At 44.1% G+C, this 25,755-nt stretch overlaps 1 protein-coding gene across 14 annotated transcripts in view; it reads right to left on the reverse strand.

Moving 5' to 3' along the window:
- Positions 1–2,354: 2,354 nt before the first annotated feature.
- TCF7 (transcription factor 7) overlaps positions 2,355–25,755 on the reverse strand; it is a 160,244-nt gene continuing 136,843 nt past the window's right edge. For 3 of the 14 annotated variants that reach the window (XM_077326839.1, XM_077326838.1, XM_077326847.1), the window contains 4 exons: positions 16,660–16,749; positions 11,926–11,974; positions 8,923–8,995; positions 2,355–5,595 (listed from right to left, as the gene is read on the reverse strand). In XM_077326839.1, the coding sequence (XP_077182954.1) occupies positions 5,280–5,595; positions 8,923–8,995; positions 11,926–11,974; positions 16,660–16,749 (528 nt within the window). In that variant the 3' untranslated portion in view covers positions 2,355–5,279. Of the gene's footprint in view, positions 5,619–5,715; positions 8,071–8,922; positions 9,108–11,925; positions 11,975–16,659; positions 16,750–25,755 lie in introns of those variants that run through there. The other 11 variants (XM_077326842.1, XM_077326840.1, XM_077326851.1 and 8 more) reach the window with 9 other exon arrangements.

Raw genomic sequence — 25,755 nt, forward strand, 5'->3', positions numbered from 1 at the left:
GCTTAAAGGGGAAGCCCTAACTTGCCTTAAAGGGGAAGCTCTAACTGTTCTCAGCAGAATCTCCAGAAGTCTAAACTTCCCCCAGGAGAGATTGCCTCTTGGTTTCTTCTCCCTCCTCTGCTGTCTCCAATCGTCTCCCCCCCCTTTCAAGAAAGAAAGAGGCTCCTGCTGCACTTGGCTCTCCCATCCCATCCTGAGCTTCCCTAACCACATGCAGAACACTTTTCTATTTCAATGGCGGGGAGGAAGGGAAGACCCGAGTTCAAATCGATCTAGATTCAGCAGGGCGCACAACGGAATAAACAAAGCAAATTCAGCCTTGATGGGATTTATCTAAGCTTTCCAATCTTCATCCAGTGACTTCAGTAGAAATGTCATAAATGGTTTCAACTGTACACATGTTGATTTTCATGCTGCGTTTTCCATCCATTCTTTTATCTCTCTAAAAATAGTTGCTTGCCCACTGAGCCAAGCACTGGATTGCATAAAAGAAAGCTCACTACCTTGCCCATTCTGAAAATGGAATCTCCCTTGGGGCATGAGTTGCCTTAAAAGTTATTAACTCTGTGAGTCTATGTAAAGAAAGGAAGGTGCTTGAGTATTTCTGTGGTTTACAGGTCCCTGGTGGTGCTCATGATCTCTGGGGGGGGGTAAGACTGACTAGCAGAGGGAGGCTTAAGGTTCATCTTCTATTACATAGTGAATGAGACTGACTAGATCTACTTGATCTAGGGTAACCTTTCTCAACTTTTTTAGAAGAGTTGATTTTTATACCCTTCCTCTCCCAACAGACAACCTGTGAGGTAGGTATGGCTGAGAGCTCTGACTGCTCTATGAGAACAGCACTATTAGAGCTGTGATGAGCCCAAGGTCACCCAACTGGCTGCATGTGGAGGAGCTGCCACTCTTAACCAGAACTACACCAAGCTGGCTGTTATTGAGAAACCCCTGAAGTAATGTCAGCAGGGCATGCCTCAAAGTCACATGTCACCAGAAGCGATATCACCCAGACACTCCCACCATGTTACATCACATTCAATCACCCCCCTCACTCCCCCAATGCTAGAAATGACCCATCAGCCTACACTGAGCTGGGAACAGGGATGAGGAAGGCATCTGCTGCTCCATTGCCTTCTCCCCCCCCCCCCAACACAATATAAGAGTAGTTACCTCTCTGGACTTTAATGTCTAACACAAGTGCTGAGCCTTGGCCATTAAGGATTTTTATGACCAGGGACCCTCCCTTTTCCACCTCCATGCCCATCATTTTCCATTTTGGGAGGTGGCGGGTGGGTTAACATAACCATATATGGTCATATCACCCAGTAAAAAAAATAAATTAACTCCCACCCAATGGGCAAAAATCTGGGGCTGTCGAGAAACCCCAAGTTTTCATGAAATCCCTGTTGAGAAAGCCTGGTATAGGTGTTACAGCAGTGGTTCTCAACCTGTTCGCTGTGGCCCCAACATAAGTGCTAAAGCCCAGCGGGGACCCAGCCGGAGGAGTTGCCAGCTAGCGCTTCAGAGGTGCTTCCGCTGGCCCCCCACAGGAGATGACTGGAGGGGGGCGAGGTCCCTGCCCGGGGGAGGGGGCTGCTGCCGCCGCTGCCACCACATCCACATTGCTCACTGTCCCGGGCCGGGCGTGGGCCACGCGTCTTGCTCCCTTGGCTCACTGCTTCTCTCTTTTCTCCCTTCTTTTAACTGCAGGGGGGTTTCCGTGGTGACCCTGCTGCAGAGCACGCAGGGCTTGCCGGACGGAGTCTAACGGAATGGGGCCTGCAGGGGGAGGGAGTCGTTTTCTTGCCAGCTCTGAACTAAGCAAAGTATTTTGGCGCATTCCTCGGCAGGCATGACCCTCGGGGCAGGAGCTGCAGAAGGAGCCAGTGGGGCGCTGGAAATGTGTGTATGCATGCGCACAACAATCGAGGTAGCGTGGAGGCAGCCATTGCCGTGGTTCCACCGCCTCTGCTGGCAACAGCCCGCCGACTCCGCCGCCACCACCTGCCTCCACATGCTGCCGCCTGCCACTGTGGTGGCGGGCAACCTGCCGGTATCCCTTGAGTCCTAGCGCCCATTGTATTCCTGGTTGCAATGGGCTTTCTTGCTACTATAGTATAGTATAGTATAGTATAGTATAGTATAGTATAGTATAGTATAGTATAGTATAGTATAGTATAGTATTAGTATAGTATTAGTATAGTATTAGTATAGTATAGTTAGATATTCTTGGATTAAACCACATTTTATGGTCCAGAAATATGCATTAGAGTATGTAACTAAGTGGATGATATATATAAAAGAAAAGATAATGAATTGTCAAAATACAAATAAAGCATATGCAGCAGTTCATCTTATAAGATTATAGTCTCCAGAAACCCATTTTTGAATGGACAATCTGGTAGATTATTTTATTTATAAAGCTGTAAACAACTTTAAAACAAAAAGCAACCCCCCAAAAAAACAAGCTTAAAGTAAAAAAAATTACAACAGATGATAGTTTGAACAAGTGAGAAAACTACTGCAGAACATATATCCCTGCTACATACAAACAGTGGTTATGTGATTTATTGATGATGTGGTACTTCTGTGAGTTTGACATTTAAACAGGATTTAACAAATCGAATATGTAACTAGAATTGAAATTGTCCTGAACAAATTAGAAACTGAGTAAAAAACATGGGCAAAGCTTCATTCAACAAAAAAACATAGATATAAAAGACCATATAGCATTTCTATACTTTTTTTTGGCATTTAAGTGTCAGATTTTCTGATCTGCATGGGATGTTCCTAAGAGCATCTCACTTACCAATCATTCTTTGTAATTGGGTGCTAACTTTTCTAAATATAAGGAAAAAATTGATCCTATTATTATCCTGTAAATCATGGGTGTCTTAGAAATCAGAGGTTCTGTTCCAATTCATTGTGGCCAACCTGTGGCCTTGGGTGGCGATATGCATCATCTGTATTTATATGAAAATCTTGTCCTGGCTGATCAGTTGGGCCTTGATGGGTACTGTGGCATTTATCTAAATACTAACTGGTATCTGCCCTGGCTGCTGTTATACTGAGTTGCATTAATCGTGTCAGTGTGCTTATGAATCATGGAATGAAAGAACCTAGAATGAGTTTTTTCCTGGAACATAGGTGCAGATTCAGTGGCGTTTAGTACTAGAAACTGAAGGTCACAATTATTAGTGCTTCTGAATCTGTAGCTGTACAAAACAGTCTGCTCAGGAAGACCAAAAGGATGTAACAGGTGGCAAACAATAGTTGTGAGCCATAGAAGGTGTAACTGTATTGCAGGAGCACTCTACTGCCATTGAATAAATTTACATAGCCAGTTCACAATTGTTTCATGTAGTAATCTCTGTCATCTTTCCTTTGCAACTACCCTCTTATGAACAGGCACCTGCCATATAATACAAAGGTTTGGGGCAGATGTTGCTTGGTAGTTACTATCAATACATCCAGATATTTTTAACAAAACAGGAAGACATTTCTTGTTTAGGTCAACAGAAATTTAAGCCTGCATCAGTGATACCCACTGTTGTTGAAGAACTGTTACATGTATAAGTTGCTGGCTAGGCTTTCGCATTTCCTATTCTGTCAGTTTTGAGAAAAGGAAAAGCTGGTTGCTGGCTTTTGTCTTCTCATGAGGGGCAAGGTGCACAGAGGCTGCGCCTGGAGCAGACACCACCTGAGAGACTAGGAATCCTCCTCTCTTGCTACAGCCAGCATAAAGAACCATGTTTATAATTTTCTTTCATCTGCATTCTTATGCTTAGACCTAAATGGAGGCGGCAGTCTAGTTTGCCAAAACTAATTTGAGGGGACTTGAGACCTTAATTCAGGATTACTGCAAGAGTACCCTACCCATATTCCAGCATCTCTATTCTTCCATCTTCTACACTGCATTTATCATCCCAATCTTGTAGGTTAGCAGAAAAAGCTGAAGAGTAAGTGGGATGTCAGGATTATATCATTTGTACTAGAAAAGCAACAAATACGGTCCTTGAGTAATGGGTACACAAGTAAAGTAGTTTTAGGTTGCATTTGGAGTTTGGGTAGTAGGAAACCTCCATATAGAAAATACACAGGCAGAGCACAAAAAAGCACAAAATGGGGATGAGGGGGTTTTCTGAGACAAAATTACATCTACTAGAAAGAAACTGAGTTCTGTCATAATCCAAACAATAGCCACTGGAACTGGGTTCAGATCTGTCTTTGCCAAAGGGAGTTGGTAGCCCTTTTTGCTGCCCGGGGAGGGTTAGAAGTGTGTGTAGGGGGGTAAGGCCTGGAGAAGTGTCAGAAGCCAGTCAGCATTTTCAATGTGATGGCCAGTTGTTGGGGATACTTATTACCATTCCCATCAGCAGAAGCAGCATCAATTATGCACAGCAGAAATACTGCAGGATTTAAGCAGAAACACTATATGGTGACATTCCATTTTATAACTGCCATTTCTGAGCAACTCAGCATGTGCTCTCACATCCCTCATCTTTGCAGGTGCAGAATGTTCAGAAAATGCAATATACCTCTGACAAAAGCATAAAATAAGCAACTGAAATTTAAAGCTTTGCAAGAAGGCCAATTTTTTTTTGCAGCATTAGAGAATGGTGAAACAGAAATTCACATCTGACATGTAATGATTGTTTTAGAAAGCAAAAATGCAGGATTCTTGCCAATTAAGGCTTGAGCAGGCAGGGCTTTATTACCCGATAAGCATTCCTGTTTTCCAGTTCCTGTTACAACTGCTGTAAAGGTAATGCACATGTGAAGAATTGGGGCAGAATATATTCCACAATTTCTTGTAAGCCATTCAGACCAGCTACTTCTTTGTTTTCCTTCTCAGAATGTGAACTGGTTATAAAAAACATCCTGCTCCTTTGACATCTTGTAGATATGACAAGAGGCCCTGCAACAATGAGAGCGGTGTGAATAAAAGAGCCAGAACCTGATGCTTAACACATAGAGCACCCAAACTGATGTTCCTATTTTGATTTGATCTGCTGATTAACACAATTGCTGACCAGAATTAAGTTGGAGTTTTCGTTCTCACATTTTCAGACAGACATTGACCTTGATAAAGATGTGCTTCCAGTGCTCCAGTCTTCTCCAGTGACTGAGGTACTGACACAGCTTTTACCTGACTCTGAGAATGCCACTTGATGGTCTGATGGGAAGCTCGGAGTTGCCTCTGGGCAGCTTCCACATGTAGCAAACCACTCGTGAGACCAAAGTGCCTGGTGATGGTTGTTGCTGCTGCTGCTGTTACATTAAGTTCCTATTGACACTACATTGTGTGCGGAAGGTTCACAGGGCACTAGGGATAGGCGAGGCATCGCTGAGCATTTAGAAGAGTATCCGGGTGTGCTCACTGCAGTTTTGAGATGTGTAGATAAAAAAGGGTTGGCTTGGTTTTGATGTGCAGAATCGGTAGGGGCAGCAAGCTTGTCTGAAGTCAAAGCAGAGGATATGCACTGGAGCACATCCAAAGGGGAGGGAGGGGAGTCTATAGCACTTCCATCGGAAGAAACTGGGCTGGCACAGCGTCCTTCTCCTTGTAGGTACCGAATGCACTTCTTTTTCCTCCTAAGAACAGTGAAGAGAGTTATCTGTAAATAAAGGGTGAATTTAAAGGGTCACATTCGTAAAAGGAAATCAATACAGCATTCATTACAGATGTCTTCGGAGCCCAGTGAACAGGGCCAAGCCCCCACAGGGATCTTCTTTTGCCCCCGGTTCTATGCTTGTTTCTCCTCCCTGCAGTATTGCTGGGCTAACTGAAGTGTTCTAGTCCTCAGATTCCTATTATGGAATAAAATTTTATTAGTCTTTAAGGTGCCCCAAGATGCCTCTTTATTCTCCCCCCCTCTCCCGCAACAAATACCTCTTCTCTGTTTAAAATCCCCTGCAATTTCTAGCTTGTTCCAATGGGTGGCAGTGTAAGGGCACAATATTTGAATCCAAGGAGTCAAGCTATTAATGTGGAGGGAGATCTGAAATGTTTAATAGTTTCACGCTTTGATTACTCAAGGCAGAAAGCCATTAGCTATATCCACATGTCAGGATAAGCATTCTACAGTTGTTCTGTAGAAAACAGTAACATGTGACATAGCACTTGGTGGCATGGAAAGTGAGGGCTGTGTGGAAGAAGTGAGTATCAAGAGGATATCAGTGCATTTAAGGTTGCTGAAATGTCAGTATTTTAATAACCTATTGCCAAAAAGTGGCCCACAGATCTTTTAAACCATTTCTCAAAATTGCCTGACTAGAGAGAGCTTTTTTCAAAGGGATATTTAGCATTCCCAAAGTTTCTTAGTCACTTAAACTGCAATCCTAAAAACACCTAGTTTGGAATACGCTCCATTGAATAAAGTTGGACTTACTTCAGAGCAGACATTTAAGATGGTTATCTTTGTGCCAAAAGCAATTGGGCCATGTTGCAGAGATAATGAATGGAAGTTTGAGCATTTCTGCTGCAGAAGATAATATGGTTGTACAATTTCTGGATTGTAAAGCTTTTGAAGATCTATCTTTCCTAATGCTGATGGAAGAATCTTGGGACAAATACCCAGTAAGCATTTTTGAATTTTAAACAGTCTGATATAATATATTTGGAAAGCACTGCCTAAAATTAACACTTAACGTGTCCAGCTAGTAGTTGAAGAGCCAAAGGACATCCCACTTGTGGCTTTTACCCAAGGAAGTCGTCCAGGGTGTTGTGTGTTTTCCCCATAGAACCGGGGTAACCCAACGGTTGCTCCAGATGTCCATGGACTACAATTACCATGATCCCCTGGCTCATAGAAGTAGCTACTGTACACAAGACTTTCCCAGCTGTATGGAATGTGCACAGATCTGAAGGCAGGAAATGGAAACGTGAGATGGCAAGAGCCTACAGGGTTGGGGGGGGGGGTGGTCTCACTGTGGCCTTTGTACTGAAGCCCCCAACACCTGGCACTTCTGTCATATCACGTAAAACTCCCTAACCTACCCTATGAACTTCAGGCATTCATTTCCATTCATGGCTAGCTATGCAGCCACAACTCTTAACAGAGATAGGCAGGGGAGTCAGTGGCCAACAGGATGATAAGGTTAAAACTTGTCATCCCAGCCCTACTGGTGTGAGTCCCACAGAGTTCATGAACATACATGAATTCTAACTACTTTCTGCACAGTATAGGGAAGGGAAGTGTTTGTACAAGAACCAAGTTTCCTAACAGGATTCAAACCAATGTGGCATTCATTTCCTCAGAGAGACCAAGAATGGCAGATTTCAGTGTTTCCATCTGTTCAAGCCTGTGGATTGGAGAGCATCGGGATGGATTTCTTGGCATAGGCTGGAGCCCAGAAAAGTCATGTGAATTTGAAACGGCTGCCTATTGCTACCAGAAATTGAAAATCATTTCCCAATAAGATAGTATTTGTGGAAAAGAAGGAAATAAGTAAGCAAGCAAGTTAAGTGCTAAGGAACATTCCAGCAATTTTGATCAGTCCAGTATGGATCAAAAGCAAAGTGTTAGTTTAAATCCTTATCAACCACTAGTAATGAGTACTAAAAATTGCAAAAGGCCTACTGGACAAGTGCCTCATTGCTGAGAGGAAGGCGGAAGCCTACTTGAGTTCCTTGACCTCATATACTACTTCAAAGAAATCTAGGTGAAATTGTTTAAGTGAACAGTAATGAAAATTAGACCACAGTTGCTGTTCATGGGAGAGACACGTTGGAAAGGCCTTTAAGAGCTTCACCCCGTCTAAGTGAGATTAACTCCTAGTCTGCCTCATCACAGTGAGGGGCAGTATATAAATTAAATTAATAATGTGCACCAGGCATGTCTGAAGGCCATGTGTTCCTTGTCTTCATGACTGCTTTTATTAAAAAGAAGGGTGAAAAGGAAAAAAAAATATTTCTATCCTCACCTTCAGTAAAACAGATGGGAAGAGTTTTGCAGATGCACATCATGGGGTGGGTGGGTGGAAGGCTACTCTGTGGTTTCTGAGGAGGCTTTGAATTTGCCCAGGGTCTCAAGGTCAACATCTCCCACCTGCTGCTCCTTGCCATGACTTTGGACAGCAAGTAGATGCACAACATTCAGAATCTCATGCCATTCAGAAATCCCAGTAAGTGGATCAATAAACTATTATTATATTGTGTGTAGACAATATGTATGCATGGGTGTGGGGAAATGACTGCATTTTCCATGGCAGAAGAATCCTTACACTAAAAGGTCAAGCTTGAGGAAAGCCATGTAGCCCATGTGCTACACAGGAGACGGACCTGCCTGTTTTTCCTTTCATTCAGGCACAACAATAAAAGTTTTATGGCTAGTGATTAGGTAATACCCTTAGCCCTTGCAAATTCCCTATGTCCCCGACCAGCAAGCAGACTTCCCAAAGGAACACTTCGCCAGTGAGTTCAGACTTTGGGAGTTCCTTCTTAAAGTCCTGTTCCAAAGAAGCCACAACTTCCCTCTTTTGCCTTTGGATTTGCAACCAGTAGACCCTGACTCTCCTATGAAATTGGCCTCTGGGCCTATCATTACTGACTCCCAAAGTGAAGACTGATTTTTCAGGCTGTTGTCCAACTGAATTTCAGTGAGTACATCCACAGTTTATCAGTGTCTTTTGGGTTTGGTAGAAAGTAATAAAGATTTAATCCTCATGGTCTATGTATTTGGGATAAGCTATGGATACCCCCTTTCAACCTTGGAAGCATTGAGGAAGTATTAATAACCTGGTGGCGCCAATACAAAAATGGAGGCAGGTCATAAAGAGCAAATCTGAGGGAATGCAGTTAGTAGTGTTAGAAAGAAGAGCAGCTGTAGAAAACGATGCGTGGAAAGTAACGGCACAGAGAGAGGACTGACCCCGTGTGTCAAGGAACAAGCCTGGAAAGCAAAGGTTTCTGATACACACCTGCACGGGCCGCACCAGTCCATTTGTTGGTTGAGGCCAAAGCGAGCTCTGCATTTCTTAGGAGAGGCAGGATCTGAACAAGGAGCATGCGTGGCGGAGAATGGGCAAGGCAGAGGCACAAACAGCAGCAAGAGCAGGAGGAAGAAGAAAAGAGGCAACATCAATGGAGCTGCAGGAGACAAAAACTAGACAGGCCAAATAAAAGCCAGTTCTTCTGCTTGGCTGCATCTCCCCTGGAACAAAGCATGTGTTAGGCAAACACCACAAGGACCTCTCAGGGCGTGGCCGGGAAGGCTGAGGCTGTGTTTAGATTGGTTGTACTTCCTCACTGGCGTTGATCTTTTACCTCAGCTACTTTCCTTTTTTCTGAAGTGTTGAGACCCCCCCCCCCAAATCCACCCATAAAGTCAATTTCACCTTAACGGAAGGGCTGTGTTGGGTTATGTCTGCAGTGTTGCTGAACTGGAGAGCCAGTCGTTGCTTCATGAGGCCTTTTGTGGCCACTGCCTATGCAGTGAAGGCTTAATGGCCACAATCTTATGAATGAGACTTAAAAATAATGAAGAATTGCATTTCAGGTGAACAATACTACTGACCCCAAGCTCCCAAAAGTATCCTGCAAGGCTGGATCCTACTCTTGGTGAGGGTTTGCAATACCTCCACCTCTCTCTCCCTTGTCTCTCCAGGCGTTCCACTCCTAGTGCTTTTCCAACCACTGCTTGATCATTATGTGACCATTGTGCAGGGGGTTGGACTAGATCACCCTGGAGGTCTCTTCCAACTGTATGATTCTGTGACACCCCCCCCCCCCCGTTTCTTAGGGACACATTTCAGATGCATGTGCAATTTTTAAAAACAGCTGCTACATCTATAGAAATGTGAGCTAACACTAAGCAGACTATTTGGGACTGGAGAAATTAGTGCCTAATGATAGCAGCAGGGCTACAGAGAGGGTCTCATTACCCCAAACAAGGAAATATGACATCTGCAATAAGTTTGCCTTTTTCCTTTCTGAGGAGGCTGTGTGAGGCTAGAGCATTTATTTGGGAACCTATCCCACTGAATCCCATGGGACTTACTTCTGAGAAAAGATGTGTGCGGTTTGAGGACTGCAGTATGCAACTGAAAGTTTCTGCCTATGAGCTCCACTTTATTTTCACTTTAGGCAAACAAGGATCCCAAATGTAATTAGTGATTAGGGCTTGCTTTTTTCATGAGAACTGAAGTGATACTATCTGTTCCCTCTTAATAAAACAGTAAAGGGTGTTGGGGTGGGCTGTGTCCTTGATCAAAATTCCCGGATTGGCCCCTTGGCACCAGACTGACAAGCGGAGGGGACAATCGGAAGGCACGAAGCACCTTCCAATTGGGCCCTCACCAGGACAGACCAGCGTTCCAGGGCAATCTGGAGACATGGCTGCCAGTCTGCTCCTGACCACCGCAGGGAGAGGAGGTCAGTAGGGCTGCCAAGAGGAATGAGAACAGAGGCTGCGCCAGCCCTTTTCGCCCCAAGGCTGTCCTAACTGTCATGTCCAACTGCAAATTGCCTCAGAACCCTGACAGAGCTGGCAGGAGGCTGGTGAATGAGACAACTCCTCCCCTTCCTCTTCCCACTGCCCAGCTCTAGCGCCCGTTGTATTCTTGGATACAACGGGCTTTGCCCCTAGTGCTTGTAATAAAAAAGGGGGGAATTCAGCTTCTGCTTCCTGTGTCTTTGAAGAGAAGCAGGCAAGTCAGGACACTAAGCCACATATACAATGTTGAAGGTAAGAGGAAAGGACGATTTCTTCAAAATGCAGTGGGGTGTAATCTGAACAGTAAGTTGCCTCTTAACTCATCTGTCAGTAACATAATAGAAGAGCAGACAGAAGAAACAGTTGCAAAGAGTGGCAAAGCTAGAAGAAATAGATGCTTTGTCTCATGTGACATGAAAGACAGATTAGAGTTTATAGTACCGAGAGTGCCCTGTCTGTAGATGAAACAGAGGCAGCATGAGCATGGATAGGGATTGTCCGAGTCCCATTAAGCCATGGATATAACTCCTAAAGGAAGATGACATCTATTGTTTGGCTGCCTCAATTAATTCGCTAGCAATATAAGCAAACTAACAGGCATAGGGGTGTGCATAAAAGTAAAATACAACCGGTTCTTTTCAGATCCAGATATACTGGACCCCCAGAGATTCAGGATTCCTGGAAAAATCTGAATTCCAATACAGGTATGGTATTCAGATTCAGGGCTTTTTTGGAAATCCCCTTTTTTGGATTTTTTCCCCTCTGGTTCCATTATACACTATGGAACCATTATAGTCAATGGGGAATCTATTTGGGGATATCTAGGTATCTGGTGATGATATTTTTTAAAAATTAAAGGCAGAAAAATTTCAGCATAACCTTACATGTCTCTCCTTAACAGACTCCCCAAGTTTTAAAAAAAGCGGATTAGGGGTCTGATTCTATGAGCTCCCAAAGAAGGTGCCCCCCATCCTCTGTTTCCCCTGGTCCAATCTTTTTGAAACCTGGGAGGGGTGTTTTGAGTAGAGGCACAAGAAGCTATGCTGAAAATATACTGCCTCTACCTTAAAAAAAACCCAGACTGCCCCAGACCCCTGGATCGATTTCCCATTATAGCCTATGGGTATCGTTGACTATAATTACTCCCATTGGCTATAATAATGGAGCCAAAGGCATTTAAAGGTGTTGTAGCCTCTTTAAATGCATTCCTGAAGTGATATCTTCATCCAGAATGCCCTTTAAAGGAGGTGCATTCTCTTTAAATGCCATTTAACTCTGTCCTGTTTTCCCTGGATAATCCTTAATTTTTTTATCCGGCATTAGCTATGCTTGATAGTTGAAAATACACCCCCCCAAATATCCAACTGAAAGAATAACTGATATATACTGGTAAGATATTTTCTGGCTACTTTTCAGCTTTGATAGAGCTAAATGCATACCCCTAGACAGGTATCTGCTAAAGTGCTGGGTATTGCAAGAGTAGATTTACCTGAACTGGAGTCCTGCTGCTTTTCTCTTGTTCTTCTTTTCTTTTTCCCCTAGGATTAGAAAGAGAGAGACACACAAATCATAAGATGAACACATTACTTGGTTTTGCCACTCTGTGGATAACTCTGAAAACAATACCAAAAACTGTTGTTTAGTTGCTGTGGAGGCTTATCTACTGTCCTTGTTTGTCTCTGCTGTGATGATACCCTTTCCCCACAGGGGTAAACCTGTCCCAGGGCTACCACTTGCGAATCCCAGCACAATGGCACACCAGCTAGGCCAGCAGTTCTCAGAATGTTTTGATCTAAGCAATAAGGCAGGTTCAGTTGCTTGTTTCAATTCATGGTCCAGAAGCAACCCTCTTTTAGCCTGTTCTGCAGTGTTTTGTCCAGCTTGCAGACTGCTGACCATCCCACAAGGTTTCCCAAATGACTGGTGATTCCAGACTGGCTACTGAAAGGAGATTCTGAAAATCAGACAATGTGAAAGAAGGAATAGGTAATCTCTGCAGAGGACTATACTGGTACCACCCACCTGCACTTTTCCCACATCAATACAAAGGAATCACCTAGGAATATTTTTATGGAGACATGAGAGGCCTGTTAGCTATTTGTTCATGGTCATCTCAAGCACCAGAAATTTATGTGTTTTAATGCTAAGGATGAAATTAATATTTCCCACATGCAGGCTCCACATGAGACAGAGAACACCTAAGCAGCATATAGAAAACATGCAAACTGTTAGAAATCTCACCTGCACCATGCAAACCTAGCCTATGACTACCCATGCTCCTCTTCACTCCCTGGTCCTTATAACTTCTCATTGCTGCATCATAGCAGGAGCTGAAAACAGCAACACATACGCAGCATCTCAGAGCCCACCACTCTCTTGGAAAGACCTCTGGTATCAGAAATACCTGTCCTAAATTGGTATCGCTGCTTGAATAACATACACATCATCTATTAGGATCACCCATGGATGTGCACCTTCTTGTATCTCAAAATGCCTTTTTTGTGTAGTGAGTGCCCTACAGTGGGCACATGGCCTGACATCACTATGGTGCAGAGGGCTCGACTGGAAGCCTGATTCCAGTTTGCATAATCAACTGTCTGCACATGTTGTGCAAGTATGGATACTTTTTTCTCAGCAAAAAAATGGGGCAACCCCCAGGGGGTTGCAGAATACCAATGCTGGACAGATAATTTATACAAGACTTCTTTGAATTAATTGTAGAATTCCAAGGCTGCTCTTCCTAACAAAGGCATATTTCTCCAATCTGGAACAAGCATCTTGCATGAGCATTTAGTATGACATGATTACGTTAACCTAATCATTTTCTTTGGTATTAAACTGGCAACTCTCTGATCTAGACAACTCAGCCCTTAGCAGTGTCTCCTAATAGCAGACCTCAACTTCCAAAGATGCAGTTGAGAATGCAGAGGTGAAAAAGGAGCTCTGGACTGTGACACAGTCTTGAGTATGGTGGTTTTGGGGCTGTCTGTAAAACTGAAATGTGTAATGCAGTCTGGGATTTTTTAAGTGCAACCAGGGAAGTGCAAGTTATCCCCTATGGCTGGGCTGCCTCTTTATCCAGCACTGCCAAGCCAGTTCCAAGCATTCAGAAGCAATAACTGGTGATCACCTTACTCTGGAGTGGTAGTGGGATCTGCATATCTGAATGCCTACCCCTCCCCAAATTTTGACACAAGGAAAGCCAACATGACATGGAGAAAGGCTTCTCTCACATGCCGATGCCTCTCAAAGAGCTTTTCCCACCCCAAGCTGCTTCTGTGCCCATTCCCTGGCTGCTGCTTTGCCTGTGCCAAGCAGGGGCAGGGGGGGGGGGGCAGAATTTGCAATGGAGAACCTTGGAGACAGGAAAACAAGGAATCCTTTCCCTGCTTGCTCTGTTGCTTCCACAGCTCGCTCTTCCCAGACAGCTTCCCCCAACCCTGGGACTTGGTTTGGGTGGAAAAACAGTGGGGGGCCTCTTCCTGTCCACATCACACCCATCTATGCCTAGCAGCAGCAGCAGCAGCAAGTCATAAAGACGTTCAGAACCTGCAGTTCCCACATGCACGCTTAAGAAGGAAAATATCAGTAGAGGCTAAAGAGTCAAGGGAAGTCCCATTTGCAGCACAACTGGATTCATAAGACAAAAACGGCTGCCAGTACGTCAGCTGAGGGAGAGTCCAAAGCTGGACTTCCATTTCTCATCCTCACTGTTTCCACAAGAGGTCAGCAGCCAACAACAGCCTCCATTTTCCTGTGGACTGTCAATAAAGAAAGAAAAAGTAACTCTTGGAAAACAAGGACCCTAACATAGCGATCCCCAACCTGTGGGCCACGGACCACATGTGGTCCGTCGACTAACTGGAGGTGGGCCACGAAGGACACCTTCTCCCCCCCTTACTTCATCCCCCCCCGGCCCTTTACAACACACTTCGGGTGTCGTTGTCTCCCATCACTCCCAGATGGGACTATCTCGTTGCAGAGAAACAAGCTCAGGGTTCCCATTGATTTGTCATTGTCATGAGTTAAAATTTCCATGAAAATAAAATGTTCCTTATGTTCATTGTTGTGGCGTGTCTGTATCTTATTTTGAAGGGATGTTTAAACTTTACCATAGCGATCAGAGAGCGTTAGGGCAGTGGTTGAGAGTAGAGGAGTACACTACCCCCCCCACCAGGCCTCAGTAAAATTGTCAAGCGTTGAGTGGTCCCCGGTGATGAAAAGGTTGGGGACCACTGCCCTAACACACTGAGTATCAAGAGCTTTGGAGGGCTTCTGGTGCTTTTCTAGTCAGGAGAGGAGAAAACCCTGGAAACTCATTTTTAATTACAGTCAACTCCGTAGCAAAGCCATGGCACCATTCTGTCCCACGTAATGATAGTGATGTTAGGAGATAAGGCATATATATCTTTTAGCACAGCCTCACCTGTAACCCATGATCCTCGCCCGATGCTGGGGGCAAGGAACAGGGGATCACCATTGCCTTCATCCCTTGCTTGTAGCTTTCGGGAATTGAATGTGGCTCTCCAAATATAAAGTATAATAAAGCATTGTTCAAAATAAATGTACTGTCTATTTCAATGATCATTGTGCATGACAAACAATGAAATAGACATTGAATTTATTTTGAACAATACCTTATTATACTTTATTTGGAGAGCCACATTCGATTCTACTTTAGGCTTGCGTTCTCTTTGGATTGTCAGCCTCCGGCTAACTGTAGCTTTCTGGAAGCATCTGAACCAGAATAACCCTGATCCAGCAGGGCTGCCCTTGGGTGATTAAAATTGCAACAGTGCAATCATCAACCAGATGAGTATACAGAGTTCTGTACATTTCTCCTCCTGGCAAACTATAATCCATCCTTTGTGAATGAAGATAAATAAAATGATGTGTGCAGCCTTTCAGTCCCTGTCTGCCAGCATATGTTGGTTCCTGGGAGAGCTGAATGCATTTAAGTCAGTCCTCCTTCATCCAACATTCATCAGCCCTGGCAGGGCTCATGGTAACTGTAGTCCATGGACATCGAAGAGACACCGTTTGGTTACCCTGCCATACGGAATGCCAACATGAGATGTCCTTCATTTATTCTTTTAATTAATTTATTTACCGCCCTACCCAGCAAGCCGGTTCACAGCAGTGCATATGGTATTATCCACAACCACAGTTAAAACACTTCATTAAAATACAATTAAAAATCTGGACAAAATCATTTAAAAGCTGAATGGTAGTTAATTTAACTTCTGGTGTCAAAAACGGAACAGCAGCATCAGCAATCTCTGCCTTCTATTCTTCCAGAACTAGAGCATGGTCTAGGCATCTTCTTTGGTAGGGAGGGCCCAGTAGGTGTTACTGTTTCACTGGCCCCAACCAAAAACCTGGAAGAAGATCTCCATCTTGCAGGTCCTGCAGGGCCTAGATATGTTCCAGGAACTCGTTCCACCAGGTAGGGACCAGGATGGAAAATGTCACAGACTTATCCTTCTCACCGTATATTTGGAAAACCACTCTGCCTTATATGGAGTCAGGTGGTTGGTCTATCCAGGTCAGCCCTCTCTACTCTGACTGACAGCAGTTCTTCAGAGTTCCAGACAGATGTCTTTCACATTCCCTCCTCCTCCTCCTCCTACTTGAGCTTTTAACTGGAGTTGCCGGGAACTTAACCAGGGGCCTTCTGCATGCAAAACCAGATTGAGTTTAAAATGTAACATTTTGATTGCTTTTGGTAAGCCACCTTGCTGCAGGAAGAAAAGCAGGGTATAAATGTTTAAATAAATATTTTGCAAACAATGTTTCCCAAGTCAATCAAAAGGCATTTACCATAGGCAGTTATATTCCTGCTCTGCCTGGGATTCAGAGCCAAAACATAAAAGGAAACAAAAGATGAAGTGGAACAAACTCACAATTTGTGATAGCCAATACAGGAATTATGTCCAGATTATTATTTAATGACCCAGGAATCTGAAAAGTGCTAGCATCTAATGTCCACTCATTTCCAGGGATGCACAGGTCATCCACCTGAAGAAATGATACATCACCCATTGATTGTCCCCACAAATTCAACAAATTCCATAGCCAATGAGCAATTCTATGGCCATGGAAAAGCTCAGGGCTCCTGGAATTCTGCAGCCAACGCTGGGTTAGGTGGACGCAAGAGTGGCAGATGGTTACAGACTCTCACTGCCGTGAATGCAGAACGACATTCGCTGCAGAATTCTCTTACCCTTGCTGCAGAAACTGGCCCCGAAGTGCTGCTGAATTCCAGGGGCCCTGAGTTAAACTTTGTTTGATCACGGGATGAAGAGCCTGAAGACTGAAGAGCAAGGAGTAAAGCGTTAAAGAGCAGCTGCAATAAGCATGGAAAATGCACCAAATCAGTACAATCAGGAAGTATGCCAAAAACCCTGGTGAGAAGTGAATCTATCGTAGCTCGCTGATTAACACAAGTTGCCTGCCACAGAACCAGCTGGAGGAGGAAGGCTGCGAATGGGGCATGGCTGGCAAGTGGTTTGGTTTTGTAGCATTTGGAGTAACATCTTTCCCTGTATTTTATTAAAAGGTACATCAGTCTCACAAAACGATCCTCATTCTTACTGGATCCCTAACTCCCATCTGCCAGTTGCTTCCAGTATTTAAGGAGAACCTCTCAAAGTCCTCCAGTCACTTCCAAGCAGTTATGGCATTCAGGGTGGAGGAAAGTGCTAACAAGTTACAGCCAATTTATGGTGATCGCATAGGGGTTTCCAAAGCAAGAGATATTCAGATGCGGTTCCCCCTTGCCTGCCTCTGTGCAGGAACCCTGGCCTTCCTTGCTGGTCTCCCATCCAAGTACTAACCAAAGCAGAGCCTGCTTAGCTCCCAAGAGATCAAGTGAGATCAGGCAAGCCTGGAAGGGTGTGCAAAAAGCTATGCAGAGCTCCATCTGGCCAAAGGATTCTTAGCCCAAGCATCAGGCTCTTCTGCACCTGTGCTAGGAAGCAGGCCACTTTAACACCTGAGTACTGCAGGACAAGGGTAAAGGGTCATTCAGGTGAGAAATATGAACTCTGCACATTTTAGAAGTCAGCAACAGGTTTTATTTATTAGGTGCACATATGTACTGGTGGAGAACCTGATGTTGAAGACCTCTCTCATTATGTTTTAGAGTGTCCTCTATATTTGGAACCAAGGACTAAATTCATAACTAGAAGAAGAAGAAGAGTTAGTTTTTATATGCCGCTTTTCTCTACCCGAAGGAGTCTCAAAGCAGCTTACAATCGCCTTCCCTTTCCTCTTCCCACAACAGACACCCTGTGAGGTAGGTGAGGCTGAGAGAGCCCTGATATTACTGCTTGGTCAGAAAATTCTATCAGGGCTGTGATGAGCCCAAGGTCACCTAGCTGGCTGCATGTGGAGGGATGGGGAATCAAACCCAGCTCGCCAGAAGCCACCGCTCTTAACCATTACACCAAGCTGGCTCTCATAGACTAGATTGGACAATTTTTTTACACTAATGCAAAGAAATCTGTGTTTCTGCTTTCAGATACTAATTCTTTGATTAATTATAATATGTCATTGTTTGCACTAGGGTTGCACGCTTCGGCGCACTTCGGCAATCATGGAAGCCAGAGGTGGCCAGTGTGGAGGGGCAGTGGTGGCGTGCCAGCTGGTGCCTGTACACAGGCACAGGGCACAGTACACAGTGCTAGCTGGCATGCCGGTGCCAGTCCTCCCCTCTGTGCCACTGCCCTGACTGCCTCAGGGTTCCGTGATTGCTGAAGCAGCCAAAGCGCACCGAAGCATGCCACCCCAGTTTGCACTGGCTGCAAAGAAATGTTGAGCCCAACTTACCCCATCAGAGAATGAATAGTTTTAACCTTTTAGTGCTTGGTATTTATTGGGATCTGATTTATTTCTATACCTTTTTAAATTATACTGTTTTATTGTTTTATCCGATATTGAGTTTTGCTCTCTCTAGAGTAATGGACTTTAGTTATAAACAATAAAATCAACATGACTATTAGCTACACATGACTTGTACACTGGTTTCCACTGAAATCTATAAAGCAGTCTTTCTGAACTTCTCTGCCACTGAGAAACCGCTGAAACATTCTTCAGGCTTCAAGAAACCTCAGAAGTGGCAGGATTGTGCAGAATAGGGTTGGGAAGGATAGCTGTGGACATGCCCACATGGGGCGCTTCTCCTTTCCTCCCCTTCCAGGCCCATTGTTGACCATTTTGGGATGGGGAAATATGGGTCAACGTGACTGTACAACCTTATAAATGTTTATATATTTTAAAAAAATATATAAAAAATTAATAAATTTCTATCCATTCAGGAAACACTTCCAGGGCCATCAAGAAACCCTAGGATTTCACGAAACCTGGTTGAGAAAGCCTGTTCTAAAGCATACGGGCTTCCAGGATTTTTGACATAATTTTAAAAATATAGGATTTTACCATAGACTTTTAATTTCACAAGCTAAGAAAAATAAAAGACATAAAAAAATAAAAGTAATTCAGAACTTCCAATACATTCAGAATTTAATTTCTGGCTAACCATCAAAGTCGTTCCTTCACAGGGCCATTGTACTTGCAGTCATTCATGTGGATTCAGAAACAAAGGTGCAAGGATGTCAAGCATTCGGTAGAGATGCCTACTGAAAGCACTGGAGTGATCAGTGAGCATTTTTTACTTTATTTTATTTTTAACATGGAAAACTTTGAAGATACACAGACTGTTGCACACACAGAGAGAATGGCATGGAAAATCGTGATGTTAGGGAGGTCTGTGATTGTTGACAGATATGTGAATGTTTCAGGATAAAGGGCAATTTTTTTCAAATTAATTCATTCAATGAAATGGGGCAACTTTGGCACCTGAATGGATGCGACAGAACAGGCAGTCTGACACCATGTTGGGAGAATGTAGAACATGATTCATAACCATCCCACATTTATTGGATTCACAGAGGAACTATATTATCTCTCAGTAATTTTGATTGCAATAAGATTATTTAGCAATGACAAATTCTAACGCAATGTCCCCTTACAACCTGGTGACTCCATCTGAAATAGCTCATTTCCATCCTGCCTTAATGAGAAACAAGTCCCAGTTACTCCGCAGGAGTTAGAGCTTTAGGGCCCATTCCTACAACCCAATGCTGTTGTTGGTGAAAAACGCTGTCGATTTACAGCTGACTTATGGTAACCCCATAAGAGTTTTCAAGGCAAGAGGATGCAGAGATGATTTGCCATTGCCTGCCTCAACATCACAACCCTGGTATTACTTGGCTATCTCCATCCAAATACTGGCCAGGATTGACCCCAAGCTTCTGGGATCTGATGGGATCAGGTTAGCCTGAGCTATTCAACTTATGGCTTCAGACCAACATTCTACCTGTTTATTGTGAAGTGTGTCCCACTGAGTTCAAATGTGGTTCACTCTTAGGTAAGTAAGTTGGATCCCTGCTCATGGTGGCTCCATCCCTCAGCAGCCATTTCTGACCCATTTTCCCTCTAATTATGTTTCCTTACAGAGCAGAGCAGTTCACATCCTGAGCAAAATTTAATTGCTGTAATCTTAAAATGGGCAATGGGCTGTGAAAGACCTGTGTGCCTCCAGTTTGCTGCTGAGTGGTTTCCCGGGTTAATGAGTGGATGCTCAGAAGCACGACTTAGAGGGAACATAGTTTCTGACCCCCCAAATTTTGTTTGTGGGGGTCACAGGAACTGCATAGAGAAACAGCCACACAGATTGAGAGGCTGAGGTGGGGAGAGGGAAGGAGGCACAATTGCTCCCTTCTCCTCTTCCAGGGCTGGAAATGGCTGCTAAGAGGAAGGGAGAACTGGGAAGACCTGGAGCTATCAGTGCTTTCTGCCGACAATTTGGGGAATCCAATCATGTGTCTTTAGTATGGCCTTGCACAGCTCCCGCCCATTTCAATGGAGCTTGTGCAGAAGAACTTTCTAGTGGATCTAGTTCAGTGAATCCTTGTTGGTTTCTCTGACAGGGATTAGCACCTATTCAGACAGGTAGCTTTATCTTCATAAAGTGATGAAATTCTTCAGAACATGGTCTATTGTCTACCACAGTAACACCCAGTCATAGATGTATAATGAGCACTGGGAAATGATGTTTTTAAAGCTGAAGAACCTTCACTTACTCCAGGATCTTATTTATTTCTTTAAAACAGACTGTCTTCATGGTCGTAATCAATTACCTCATAAGGTGAACAGAAAAGGTCTCCTAGGGTGCCTGTGGTATTAGCAACAGAGAACTACTGGAACACCATGTGAGAAATGTAGCCATGGCAACACAGGCAAAATAACCACACATTAATTAATGAGTTCTCTTTGCAAATTCTGCCAAGGCATCTAAGGCTTCATTTCAGCATATTCTCCCACTGCTTGCTGTTAGCAGAGAAACATTTTCCAGCCCTGTCATTGCTTCATTCACATGTGACCTAATTGCTCCCTTTATTCCGGAAGGAGTCCCATTAACAAGCTCCCAAGAGCTACTTGAAGAAGTCTGGCCTTACTCTCAGGACTGCTGTTGATGACTGGCAACTTTTTAACACCTTGTGAGCTGAACAACGGTAGAAAACTCCTGGCTGATCCTGAACCAGCCTGGCAAGTCATATGATGGCAAGTTGACCTAAATTCATTCCCCCCCTTTCAGTGACAGAATTTAGCATTCCCTGTGGATGGTGTGGTGGGAGAGTCCCAGGGCAGCTGCTTCCTGGATTTCAGTCTGTCTCCCTAAAGGCATGGCTCCTGATGTCGTCTGCTTTCAAACTTTTCCATAGCCTTCTCAGCAGGGCAGATTAATAGGCCAGGGCACTAAGTTAGACAGATATTACAGGAAACTCTTTAAAGGGCCCCTTTACATGTCACAAAGTCCTTGCATTTGTTGAATGGCGACACAATAATTTTGAAGGTGCTTGCTAAAAGTGCAAGACAGAGGCTTTGACAGTGCCACCCTAAGCAGAGTCACACCCTTTTAAACCTATTGACTTAAATGGGCTTAGAAGGGCGTAACTGCTCAGGATTGCTTTACAAGCTTTGAAAAAAAGGGCACAACCTCCCTAAAACACTGTCAAGAGGCTGCCCCCTGGAGAAAGGGAATGGCAAATGGGAAACTGCTCCTTTCCCCTTTCCCCACTGGCCATTTCCCCCCTCAAAATTGTCCTTCCCCAGCACCTTTTTCCCAAGGAAGAAAATAAGCAGGTGCCAATTTTGAATGGTGAAATGGCCAGCTCCTTCAAACTTGTAGCAATTCCTGCACAGCTGCTGACAAGAGACAGTTGCAAACACCTGCCACGTATCCATCCAGTCTGGTTTTCAAAATCCAAATAAAGTGTGTTTGCAAAACCAGGTGCCATTTGTATACACTCATCAGGGAGTCAGGAGAGCTCTGCATTAACTTTTGAACTAAGTCTCTGCTTGCACTTGACACATGTAGGAAAGTGCTGTTCAGGGCTCGAAGATTCCAAATGTTTTGGCTTACAGGGTCCCCCCAGTGGCAGAAAATGAAAATATAAGAGCAAGAAGCAAAGCAACATTTTGCTTACTTTGGACTGTAAACTTTGGGAAGGTTATTCCACCCAGATACTGCCTCTTCCTCTGAAGGAGGGTTGGTGGGCACATTTGGTGCAAAACATATGTTACAAGCAAGCCAAGGACTAATAAAAAAGCTCAAAGGACACATCCCAGACTGAATCTAGTGGCATGTCTTTTGGAGATGCTAGACATGATGGTGTTAAAAGATAAGCAGTAAGAATTAAGTGTAGCACCGATGAGCATGGATGCATATAGGGAGGCACACTGACAGAGTACACAGCAATGTATCCATGCCCCTAAACTGTGTGCCGTGAAATAATGGAGAAAATGTTGATAGAAGATGTGCTCTCTCTCTCTCTCTCTCTCTCTCTCTCTCTCTCTCTCTCTCTCTCGTAAGAACATGAGGGCACCCAGAGAAACTGTTGGGAAATAAATTCAAATGGGTAGCACAACAAAATCAGAGTCCAGTAGCACCTTTAAGGCCAACAAAGATTTATTCAAGGCATGGGCTTTAGAGTGCAAGCACTCTTCATCAGACTATGAACTCCTTACATCAGTGGTCCCCAACCTTTCTGAGGCTGGGGACCAGCAGGGCATGCGTGAATGCGGCACGCGCGGCCGAAATCGCGCAAAAGTGCTGCGCATGCACGATTCGGCAGTGCATGGCGCATTCACGCATGCGCGGCCCAGCCGCGCATGCGTGATGCGTGGCACGGCCCTGATTCCCTCTCCCCGCCCTCCCGCAGTAAGAAGCTTCCCAGGCCGCAAGCTTGCGGCCTGGGAATTTTTTTACTGCGGGGGGGGGGGGCGGGGAGAGGGAGCCGCGGCCCAGCGCTATGGCCTTCACAGCCCGGCACCGGGCCGCAGCCCGCAGGTTGGGGGCCACTGCCTTACATGACAGGGAATATATAGCAAAAATCAGTTCTGTTACATTAGCAGACTGTGTCACACAACCAAATACAGCCAATGATAATCCTTTGTCAAAACAGCCAATCAATTCCCTGTCATGTAAGGAGTTCATAGTCTGACGAAGAGTGCTTGCACTCGAAAGCTCACGCCCTGAATAAATATTTGTTGGTCTTAAAGGTGCTACTGGACTCTGATTTTGTTGGGAAATAAGTACAGGACAGACAAGAAAAAAATCATTCTTTACTCAACAAGTCATGAAACTGTGGAACTCACTGCCAATGGAAGTGGGGATGGCCATGAACTCAGCTAACTTTAAAGGGGGGTTAGACAGAGTCTTGGAGGAGAGGTCTATCAATGTTTCCTCTATATTGTGACTGAAGCCATGGTGACTCAGCTGTCTCCCTGCATCTAGTCAGACAACTCCGGTCACCAGTAGAGTGAAGAATCAGCATGGACCAAAAGGTACATATGAAACTATATAATTTGGAGCTGTAATCATACCGGATCTAATCATGTCTGTGATGTCCTTCAATTAAGGCAAGTATAAGAAATTAATGCATAAAGAATACTCCGAAACATGTTCATTTACATTAATAATGAAGAGGTTTAACACAGATACAGGTGTGGTAGCTGTGAAGGAGCCCATATTCAAAGCCTCTCCCCTCTCCCCATTTTATATTCCTCTTGAGGGCCTCACTTCTGAAGCCATAAATCTAGTTTAAGCCCATATAAATGAAAAAGAACCCAACCCTCTGCCTATTATCTGGCTGTTTTTCAGCCTATTTAACACTGGAAGCACCTGAAGGAAGAAATTATCCCTTGATGATAGGAAAGGGGTATTACCATGAAACTAATAAATAGGGAAGGTGTGGTTTAAAAAAATCTCCATACTGAAAAGAGATTAACACTAGTCAGAAAACTGGTTGTTGGCATGCTAAAAGTGAAACTTTTCGTATTTAGGGAGCCCTATAGCCGACTCTGCATTTTTATTCAGTTTGGGGAGTTAGGTCTGAAGTACCATAAGCTCTCCTCTGCTTGCAGGATGGATCCTTCCTCCGTCCCTCCTGAAACGCTGCTCTCTGGGATTGGGCGTTCCCTAGGAACAGCACTGGAACAGTACAGTACAGAGGTCAACACGAAGTGGAGAAAGTTGGCAAAAATTCCACACATTCATCTGCAGAAATTCTCTTGCAGTGGCAGAAAATGGGTTTTGGAACAAATTCATTATAACTGTGCTGTTCTTCTATTCTCAGCAACTAGGCATATACAATTATTCTGTTCCCAGAATGGTCCCAGGCTTTCAGAAAAGAGGACAAGATTGTGGTGAAAGAGACACACAAGAAGGTGAAAGAGAAGGACAGACAAAGCTTAAAGACTTGGTTTTCAGGGACTGTTTGGACACATGGAAAGAGGATGACATGGAGGTATCAGAGGCAACAAGGAAGAAACAGGTGAGGTCACGTCAAGGGGATAATATCAGCAGAGCAGACATGAGAAGAAGCCAAACACAGAGAGGAAGGAAGGTATAGATAACAGGGAACCCAAGAGCAAAGAGACTGCAAACAAAGCATAGTATAAATGTAATTAATAAAATAAATAAAATAAGTAACACAGAACTGGAATTTGACAAGGAGACAGTGAAAAATGAAGCAGAGGCAAATAGAAATACAGAGAAAATCAAACCAACAGCTCAAATAAGAACAGGTGAAAAAGAAAAAAGAGAGTAGACACTGGGGGTGGGGGGAGGGGATATATCAAGTTGGAAGAAAACAAAATCAGGAGGTACATTCTAGTGAGATCTGAAAACTGAAAACAACAATGCCTTGAATGACAGAATACAAAGAATGTCACACAGAAGGCAACAATGTTTGTATTTGGAAAGGTGGAAGGAAAGCAACATCACTCAAGTCAGGGGGGAGAAAATACAGACTCACAAGTATCAGGGCAGACTTTAAGCTTAAAATAATAAGACAACCAATCAGAAAAAGCAACAAGACAAAGCTGGAAAAAATACAGAAGAGGGTAACTAAGATGACTAAGATGCTGGAGGCTTTCCTATGTGGAAAGGCTAAAGATTATGCACCTGTTCTGTGGGGGGGGGGGGGGGAAGATCGCTGAAGCAGGGGGGAGAGAACATGGCAAAGGTTCATAAAATGATGCAGGGGGCAGAGAAAGTGAACAGAGGGAACTTCTCCCTCTCCATAATACTAGGACTAGAGGGCATGAAATGAAATTGATAAGCAATAGGCTCAGAACCATCCATAGGAAACACTTCTTTAGCAAGGAGCAATTAAACTGTGGACTTCACTGCCAGCGGATGTAGTGATAGCCATGAGCATGGCAACTTTAAAATGGGGGTTAGGCAGATTCATGGAGGAGAGGCCCATGAGTGGGTACTATCTATAGTAACTAGAAGCAGGAGACCATTGAAACCCAGTGCTAGGGGGCAGCAGCAGAGGACAGCCTTGGCTTCTATGCCCTGTTGGCTTTCTCTTTTCACTGGAACTGGCTGGCCACTGTGCAAAACAGGTTTCTGATCCAGCAGGGCTTTTACTTATGTTATGCTGAAATACCAAAAGAGTTAAGGGACAAAATTATTTAGAAGAGCTGCAGGTAAGCTGCACAGAAATAATGCTGAATATCTGAAGAGTCAGTACAAGAAGAAAGTCATAAAAAGGGCCCAAGATAGTTCCAAAGGGAGCTCTAGTTGAAAGAGGGAAACAATATTCAGGCATCAGAGCAGGTCTCCACCAAATATTAGATAAGGAAATAGTAGAATTTTTTCCACAATAAAATTAGTTACAAAAGGTTGCCCACATGATTTAGCAAGTAAAAAGGCATGCATGGGCTCAACAGAATGGCAAGAATT

This window comes from Paroedura picta, chromosome 3 (assembly GCF_049243985.1).
Source record: "Paroedura picta isolate Pp20150507F chromosome 3, Ppicta_v3.0, whole genome shotgun sequence".
Taxonomy (NCBI): Eukaryota; Metazoa; Chordata; class Lepidosauria; order Squamata; family Gekkonidae; genus Paroedura; species Paroedura picta.